A 9,225-nucleotide genomic window follows, 5' to 3' on the forward strand; every position below is an offset into this window, starting at 1 on the left:
GGTAATAAAAATAAGGCAGCTTGGAGAAGGTAACACTTGTCCTCGGAAACGCTGCTCCGACCCCACCAGAAAGCAGTGGAAGGCAGATGCAATCTTGAAGACACCAGAAAGCACTGACAGTGTGGGAGAGAGTTTTTTCTCTGTGCTGCCTCGTAGATTGCCCTATGGTTCCCCCCACAGCTGATGGCTCCCTGTGAACAGATTTCGTCCAGGTTCTGCCCATGAGTAGGCAGGTACAAAGGCTGGGTTCTGAGCCTTTCTCCACTCATCATCGGTTGTCCTCACAAGACCATCGCTAGGTAATGTGACTAGAGAATTGTCTTTGCTGAGACAAAGATTGCCAAGAAACAATCACAAGAAATGGTGCTTCCAAGAAACATTTTATTGGGCAGATGTGATTCTGCTGTGGAGACAATCCTACTCAGTGTATGTTGGCATATACTCAGAGTATACGCCAACATAATTCTCTCTGAAAATGCTGGTATTATAGAGATGACTCTTGTTTTCCAGAAAAATAAAAAGAGCTGACCACGATATTCTCTATACAAAAAAAAAAAAAAAAAAAAAAAGGTCTTTGCTGGTCCTTATTCCATCTTATGAAAATCTGTTGAGTAGCTTCTATAAAATGACTGTTGATATTCTTACTGATGGTCCTAAGCTTCAGTGTTTTTGAAACATTTAAAGTTTAGTAGTGTTGGTTGCTATATGCATTATTTTGGTTATTTCTTTATACTGTTAAGCCTTAATGTAACTAAGAAAAGAAATAGCTAAATAATTAAAAGTAGACGTTGGGGACTGGTATCTGGGGCAGGAGGTGGTCAGGTAAGGGTGATCAAGGTGGTGGGGAAGGATAGAAAAAGGAACAGTGGTTTTTGTGATAAGCCTTTCAATCTCACTTGGTCATTAACCACTTTGCCTACATTGCTTTTACTTAACCATCACTGGAATTAAAAGATGCCTCAAAACTTGATAGTTTATGAAACATCTCATCTTATCTTCTCAGTTGCCTTGTGGGGCCAACTTGCATGGCCTTTCTTCCTTATGCAATAGCTGGTTATTTGAGTTGGGCAAATCATTTAAACTTTCCAAGTATTAACTCATCTATCACGAGGGCTAATTTTACTGTCCTATTGATACGCAACTTTTTATATGTAAACCTAAGTAATATGGAAGCATTTAAGCATCCACATGCAATGGATCTTTTTATAGCTGTAGTAATAATCATTTATTTTAATGCCTATTCATAATTTGTTATAAAAGCAGGCTGGTAGCACAGCTGTTTTGTCATCTTATGTAGAAGCCCATTGAAAATAATGTAAGGTTGTTTGTGCTTTTATTGACCTCAACTCAAACTTTGATCCTGTACAAGAAACTGCTATTGTCATTGATGGTCATGACATTTATTATGCCCTGACATTCAAAGGAAATCACTACATTTTACCTACATGTAAAAATAATTAGTATAATATTACATATTTTAATCATTATTTCTATATATAATTTTGTGGCTTCTGTAATTACTTAACACTGTGATAATGATATCATAATAATTTTATTAGCAATTTGAAGTTTAGAAACAAGATATAAATTGATGGTTGAATCATATACTTGAAATTTATTAATCATACTTTCCTTCTATTTAATTTTAACCAGACTTTTTATATTGTTGAACTTGAACATCTTTCATATGCTTTGCTATATCTAATTGCATGATTTCTGCTTTGTCTTTTTTTTTTTTTTAAAGATTTATTTTAAGAGAGAGAGGGAACAGGGAACAGGGGAAGAGGGAGAAAGAGTCTTTTTTTTGGGGGGGGGGGGGGAAGAAAGAGTCTTAAGCAGACTCTGGGCTGAGCATAGAGCCAGACATGGGATCCCATCTCCTGGCCCTGAGATCCGACCTGAGCTGAAACCAAGGGTCAGAGAGTTAACCCACTGCTCCACCCAGCCACCCCTACTTTCTCTTTAATTTTGAAGTGCTTAACAAAGATCTTTTATTTCCTACTCTGTGAGAAATTCTCATCTTGTATATAAATATAGCTGTTTTTCAAAGCATCTGTTCCCCTTAGGTCTCCACATAGGTTATTGTATTCAAATTAAAAAAACAACCTGAATATTTTTTTATACATGTTCATTGGATTTTTTTGGCATCTAGGCCAAAATTGGAATGTCTTCTTCATCCCCAAAATGATCCATCTCACTCTTTTAAGTGCCTCTCTCTGTGTCTCTCATGAATAAATAAATAAATAAAGTCTTCAAAAAAATTAAAAATAAAAGAAAAGAAAATGAAAATTAAGACAATAAAAATCATAAAGATAAAGCATGTGAGATAGATAATTTTATACCCAATTCTTACATGCCAATTTTAGAACCTAATTTATTTGATTACAAAACTAAGACAAAAATAAACAAAATAATAAAATAACTGCAAATTCTTAAAATTTCATGTCTTTTTTAAAATGCTAAAATATTACAACATTGAATAAAACTATTAAGAAAGTAATACAATCCCATTATCATGTTTTCAGTTTTCATTAACATTACTTTATCCAAACATAGCCTGTTCAGCAACTGTCTGAACACTGTCAAAACTTTACTTCAACTAATTTCCTTTAGTTCTGAAATGTTTTCATCTGAGGAATTTTTTTCAATTTCCTTTAAGCCGTTTAATTTTCTAATAATCACAACCAAAATATTATTACAGAAATTAATCATTTCTTCTGTTCATGTTAATATGCTATAAATAACTTACTAATTAACTATATTTTTACATATTTTGTCAAGTAAACTGCGGCTGCAATGAAAAGCAAGTTGTTTATTTTTTTTAACATCAGCGCATGTACCTTAGAAATAAAAAACTGAAGTGAGTGCCAATTCAAAACATAGTCATTTTTGATCTATTGTAGTGTATTAGTTTTGAATTTCTCCAAATTTTCTCATTTTTATTTTTATTTTATTTTATTTTGAGAGGAGGGGAGAGAGAGAGAGAGAGAGAGAGGAAAGGCAGAGGGAAAGGGAAAGATAATCCCAAGAAGACTCCATGCTGAGCATGGAGCCAGACATGGGGCTTGATCTCACAACCCTGAGATTATGACCTGAGCCAAAACCAAGAGTCAGTAGCTTAATCAACGGAGCCACCAGGTACACCTTTCATTTTTACTTAAATGAAAAAGTGTGGATTTTTCATTCTTTTATTTCCTTGTTTCCATTAGTTTATTCAATTTTAATAATGCAAGTACTACATGGCCATTTTTTGAAGTTTTTTTAAAAATCCAAACTACACAGAAGTAAGTAGAACAAAAATTTGAAATATTTTTTCATGTGCTTATCTCATCCCCTTGCCAGAAGTTATTGATGCAGCAAATTTATTCCACACATTTTCTACCCATGTCAAATGTAAAAAGTAGACTGATGTTTTGCCATTTCTCAAAGGCACATGTCTCTGGTAAGGAAGATAATAAAAGAAAATTAATTAATAATATGAACAATTACTTGGTGCTACTACCAATTTAATATATCATTCCAGATGTTGTTTTTACTTGAAATTTTTTGGACAAATTGTAAATTAAAACAAAAATTATTCATTATGGCACAGAACATGAAATATTCATCTCTTAAAAAGATGACATAATGATACTTTAGAAAAATTCTTGAGTCTAGAACATTTTAGTACATGACCTTAAATGCACCATCATCATCCTTGCACCCTTATCACCATTGTTCTCAATCCATAGGGGCTATTCATTAACGAAAAAGCTATCCTTATGCTAGCTACTATGCATGATTTTGTATCTAATCTACATAACAATGGTGTGTGGTCAGTAGATATTTCCATTCCTATAAAAAGATAGAGTTTTCATGGGAAGGGATGTGCATCTACTGGGACAAAAAGTAACGTTAATATAAGTATTAATCTAACAGCCTAATTTATTGAGTACCTGCTACAGGCCAGGAACTGTTTGGGGGTAAAGGAGACAGAACAACAAACAGGACAAGAAAAGCTACTATTGTAACTGAGCTTGGATTCAATGAGGGGAGATAAGTAGTACAAATAAATCAGCAACAGAAAGCACTGAAGGTGCACCTGCACGTGCAACGAAGAGTTTCAGTAAGTTGATGTGTGTGAGAAGGTGTGAATTTTGAATAACTTGGCCATGAAAGGCCTCTTAGATGAGGGGACCGGAAGTGGCATGAGGGTGAGCCTTCTAGGTAGACAGGAAAGCTATTACAAGTGTCCTCCTCTTGGAACACTCAGGTGAGAAGTGTGACATGAGGTCCCAACCACTGGAGAGGCCGGACACGTAAGGATCTGTAAATAAGGCTAAGAAGTAGAGCTTGAACATGTTGGGAAGTCACCGAAGGATTTTAAGCAGAGGTATAGTGTGGTGTGATTAGGGTTTTAGATTACTCTCCTTCATGGAAAATGAATCACAGGAGGTCAAGATAGGTGAGGAGGTGGGTTAGGAGTCAATTGTGCTAAATCAGGCAAAGATAATGCTAATTGGACTTGGGTACCCAGAAGAGTCCTGTGGTTTTCTGATCTCAAGCTGAAGGTCAAGTACAGGAGAAGAAGGACCAAAAATGGAGATCTGGGAGTGGGAGAAGAAAAATAGGAGAGAGTGCAAGGAGAGCTGTGATTATTATTATTACAAATGTGTGTTTATAAGCATTCACTGAGCGGAGCCAGGAAATGTTCTGAGTATTGTATGTTCTTTATAGCAACCCATGAGATAGGTTCTATTGTTACCACCTCATACAGCTGAGGACCCTGAAGCAGAGTAAAGTAAATGGCCCAACCTCCGAGTAGTACAGGACAGAGACGATTCACATCTGCACGGTGTGTCACCAGACCCATGTTCTTTTTATTATTATTATTATTTACGTATTCATGAGAGACACAGGCAGAGGCAGAGACACAGGCAGAGGGAGAAGCAGGCTCCCTGCGGGGAGCTCGATGCAGGACCTGATCCCAGGACCCCAGGATCATGACCTGAGCCAAAGGCAGACACTCAACCACTGAACCACCCAGGTGCCCCCCAGACCCATATTCTAAATCGCTTCCCAAACCATCTCCAAAAGGCAATGGAGGTGGACCACGGGATGGACTCAATGCTTGCTCTACTCTCCAGAAGGCATGTAAAGATCAGGATAGGTGTTTCTGGGCCCGTGAGGTATCAGAGCACTCCTACCATGGCAACTCTGTAGATAATGGCTGTGCACATATGTAAAGAGATTTGTCTGACTAAGAACACACACTGTGGTGGCAAAAGAGTCTATGAGAATTGAAAGACGCCAAGGAAGGGAGACTTCCTCTTCAACCCTGCCTGGAAATTCCTCCAGGTAGTACCTCTGAAGGACTCAGGTTAGTTAGATCCTTCTCTTCACACTGGGTCACCAGTTTCAAATGGTAGTGGGTGCCCTGGGCCCAGCAGGTCAGTGGACAAACCAGGAGATTAAGACCCAAGTGGTCAGGTTTCTGCATTTTAACAACAAAACTCTATGGTTGAAGCCCACTGAGCGTGACTCTTTGGACAAGATTTTCCAGTTTTCCTCCACTTGGAGCAAAGAGCCATACTGACACTGTCACTTCACGAGTAACAACAATTTAAACCCCACTTTTTAGCCAACCAAGTCTAACTATTTTCTTTGCACTAGTGTACTACCTCTTCAAAGAATAAACACTGGCCATGATTTGAAACTATTCAGATAATTTATTGACCCTTAGGTCACTTCTAAAAGAGAAGTTCCCACAAATACACTGAGTGAAGGCAGCATTATTAGAATAAAAACTGGGGGGGGGGGGGTTGGGTGGCTCAGTTGTTTCAGCAGTCAACTGTGAATTTCAGCTCAGGTCGTGATCTCAGGTCATGCGATTGAACCCCATGTCGGGCTCCACACTCAGCACAGAGTCTGCTTGTCCCTCTCCCTTTGCTCCTCCCTCCACTTGTTCTCTCTCTCTCTCTCTCTCTCCCTATGTCTATAATTAATTAATTAATTAGTTAAAAAATAAGAAGAATTTGGTTTCCTATACCTCGAAAGAGATAGTAGGGATTTGAATTCATAGTGACCAGCATTTGTCTTAATAACTGGTAGTTTCTTTTCATCATACAACCGACATTGAAGCCCACAAAGATCATCAGAAACTAATACTAATGGAGGTGTACTTCACTGACAGTAATCTACTGTGTTGTGGGTTGAATTGTGTCCCTCTCCCCCCAACACACACAAAAAGGAAATATTGAAAGCCCAACCTCCGGTACTTGTGAATGTGAACTTGTTTACAAATTAGTCCAAATCTTTGCATATGTGCAAAGGCTAAGACATATGTCAAGATGAGGTCATTCTGGAGTAGGATGGACCCTTCATCCAATCTGACTGGTGTCCATGTGAGAAGAGAAGTGACATAGAGGGAGTCAACACGGGAGAAGAAACATCATGTGAAGACACGGATACAGGAGGAGGAAGGTCCTGTGTCACGATGGAGGCAGAGGTTGAAGTCATGTTGCTGCAAGCCAAGGAATGCCTGGGATGACCTACAACCACCGGAAGGGAGAAGAGAGGAGAGGCAACGAGCACCGCTAATACCTCCATCCTGGACTTCTAACCTCCTGTGAGAGAATAAACTTCTGTTATCCCAAGCGTCTCAGGTTCTTGGTAATTTGTGAGAGCACTCCCAGAAAACAAATGCACACCATGAAAGAAATCATAAGAGATGTCAGCTTACTGCAAGCCACATTATGCTTCAAGTCAAGATGGAAATCACCACTGCGTCCACTCTCACTAGTCTTGGAGGATAAAAATGAAATCTGTTTACTCTTTTTCTCATAATGTTAGACATGAACTCTTTTCCCTTGTCTTTTCAACCCACACAAACCCCTGAGAAGTGTTACTTAATTCACAGTTTCATCAGTGTTGTGTCATGTACCCTGCTCCTGCTGATTTGGGAGCATGGTTTCCTCCCAGAGCCAGTGAGATGTTACCCTTAATGTTCTCAAGGAATAAATTATCTTCCAGGTCTTACAGAATGTTCAAGTAAAACAAAGTCCATAGGGAAAAAAAAATAAAAGCAATTTGGCATCTCTTACCTCCATGCCTGTACTTGAACCCTGCCCCTTCTCCTGGCCTTGAACACTGCAAACAGATAGTACAACCCTGTCACCCAGGGTCCCACAGATGAAATCGTGTTCAGGCAATAAACAGCCAGGATGCCTCCAAAAGTGTGTATGGAGAAGCAGAGGTTGTTGTATCCTGGAGAATGGGGTGGGGGAAAGAAGAAAAGGGAGGCTTAGAAACCTAATCATCTAGAAGAGCTCAGAGAAAATTTGTAATGATGAAAAATTTACCCAACCATTCCCAACCATTCAGAGTGCTCAGATGTATGAGGTAGTATAACCAGTACCTACCTCACGGGTTGCTATAAAGTAATGTATGAAATAACACTCAGAATACGTTTAGAAAAAAAAAAAAGAATATGTTTAGAATTCTCATACGTTGCTGGTGAAAATTTTTTTTTAAAAAAATGCCACTTTGGACAAACAGTTTGGCACTTCCTCAAAATGGTAAAGAGTTGCCATATGACCTGGAGATCCACTCCTAGGTATGTACCCAAGAGCAATGAGAACTATGTCTACGCAAACTCTTGCACCAATGTCCATACAGGCATTATTCTGATAGCCAAGAAAAGTGGGAACGACTTTAGCGTCGTTAGTTGATGAATAAATAAACAAAAATGGTGTGTTCGTACAATAGAGTGTTATTGGCAATACAAAATAAAGGGCTGAGACATGTTACAATATGAATAAATCTTGAAAAAGTTCTGCTAATTGAAAGAAGCCGGCAGGCCTCGCGCCGTCGCCCCTGGAGCTCGTCCGCCTCCGAGCGCACCATGGCCGGGCGCCCGCGCACCCCGCCGCTCCTGCTGGCCGCCCTGGCCCTCGCCCTCGCCCTGGCCCTGGCCGCGGCCGTGAGTCCCGGGGCCGGCTGGAGAGGCGGCAGGCCCGGCGCGGTGGGCGGCGCGATGGACGCGGACGTGCAGGAGGAGGGCGTGCAGCGGGCGCTGGCCTTCGCCGTGGGCGAGTACAACCGGGCGAGCAACGACGCCTACCACAGCCGCGCCGTGCGAGTGCTGCGCGCCCGCAAGCAGGTTGTGTCTGGGATGAACTACTTCTTGGAGGTGGAGATTGGACGAACAACATGTACCAAGTCCCAGCCCAACTTGGACAACTGTCCCTTTCATGACCAGCCACACCTGATGAGGAAAACGCTCTGCTCTTTCCAGGTATACACTGTCCCCTGGCTGGGCAAGACCTCCTTGGTGAAGTCCAGCTGCCAGGATGTATAGAAGACCTGCTCTAGCCCCCTCTCCAACTCCCCTATTCCCTTGTAGAGCTCCTAAGCCTTAGAAGGTTGGCCCTGCTCAAGTGACATCCCCTGTATGCTGGTGATCCCAGGAGACAGAGAAGGATTCTGGGGCTTTTTTTGAACAACTAAATAACTGTAACTCTTCTCTTTTCATTGCTCTCCAAATGCACAAGTATGTAGTACACGTGTTCTGCTCTATCTTAATCAATAAAAAGTAACCTCAGCTACTTAAAAAAAAAAAAAAAAAGAAAGAAAGAAGCCGGCAACAAAAGACCACATATATTATAGGATTCTGTTTACATGAAATTTCTAGAATAGCTAAAGCCATAGAGACAAAAAGTAGACTTGTTGCTTCCAGTGTCCAGAGGGAAAGAGATGTTAAAAGTGTTCTAAAGTGAGACCACGGTGATAGTTGCACAATTTGTCAATATATTCAAATCTACTTAAGCACATAATTTCCTTAAGGTATACCGTGTAATATTTTAATATACACAAACTTTATAAAATGATTGCCACAATCGAATTAATTAATGTATCCATCACCTCACATGGTTCCTTCCCTTTTTGTGAATGTGAGAGAAAAATTAAAATCTACTCTCTTAGCAAAGCTCAAGTGTGCAATACAGTAAAATTAAGGATAGTCATTGTACTGTGCATTAGATCTCCAGAATTTGTTCATCTTACATAACTGAAACTTTTGTGTCCTGTGACCACCTTTTGTCCATTTCTCCCCCCCAACCCCTAGCTCCTAGTAACTACCACTCTAGATTCTGCTTCTAGGAACTCAACTTTTTCAGATTCCACAAATGCGTGAGGTCACGCAGTAGTTGTCTTTCTGTTCTGGCTTATTTCCCTGGGCGTAATGTC

General features: G+C 40.1%; 1 protein-coding gene across 1 annotated transcript; it reads left to right on the forward strand.

The window, feature by feature from the left end:
* The first annotated feature begins 7,867 nt into the window (after positions 1-7,867).
* LOC121498857 (cystatin-C-like) lies at positions 7,868-8,608 on the forward strand. Its single transcript, XM_041769162.1, has one exon. The coding sequence runs from the start codon at positions 7,883-7,885 to the stop codon at positions 8,336-8,338; it is 456 nt and encodes a 151-aa protein (XP_041625096.1). The 5' UTR covers positions 7,868-7,882; the 3' UTR covers positions 8,339-8,608.
* The last annotated feature ends 617 nt before the right edge of the window (positions 8,609-9,225 follow it).

The sequence above is a fragment of the Vulpes lagopus genome, chromosome 9 (assembly GCF_018345385.1).
Source record: "Vulpes lagopus strain Blue_001 chromosome 9, ASM1834538v1, whole genome shotgun sequence".
NCBI lineage: Eukaryota > Metazoa > Chordata > Mammalia > Carnivora > Canidae > Vulpes > Vulpes lagopus.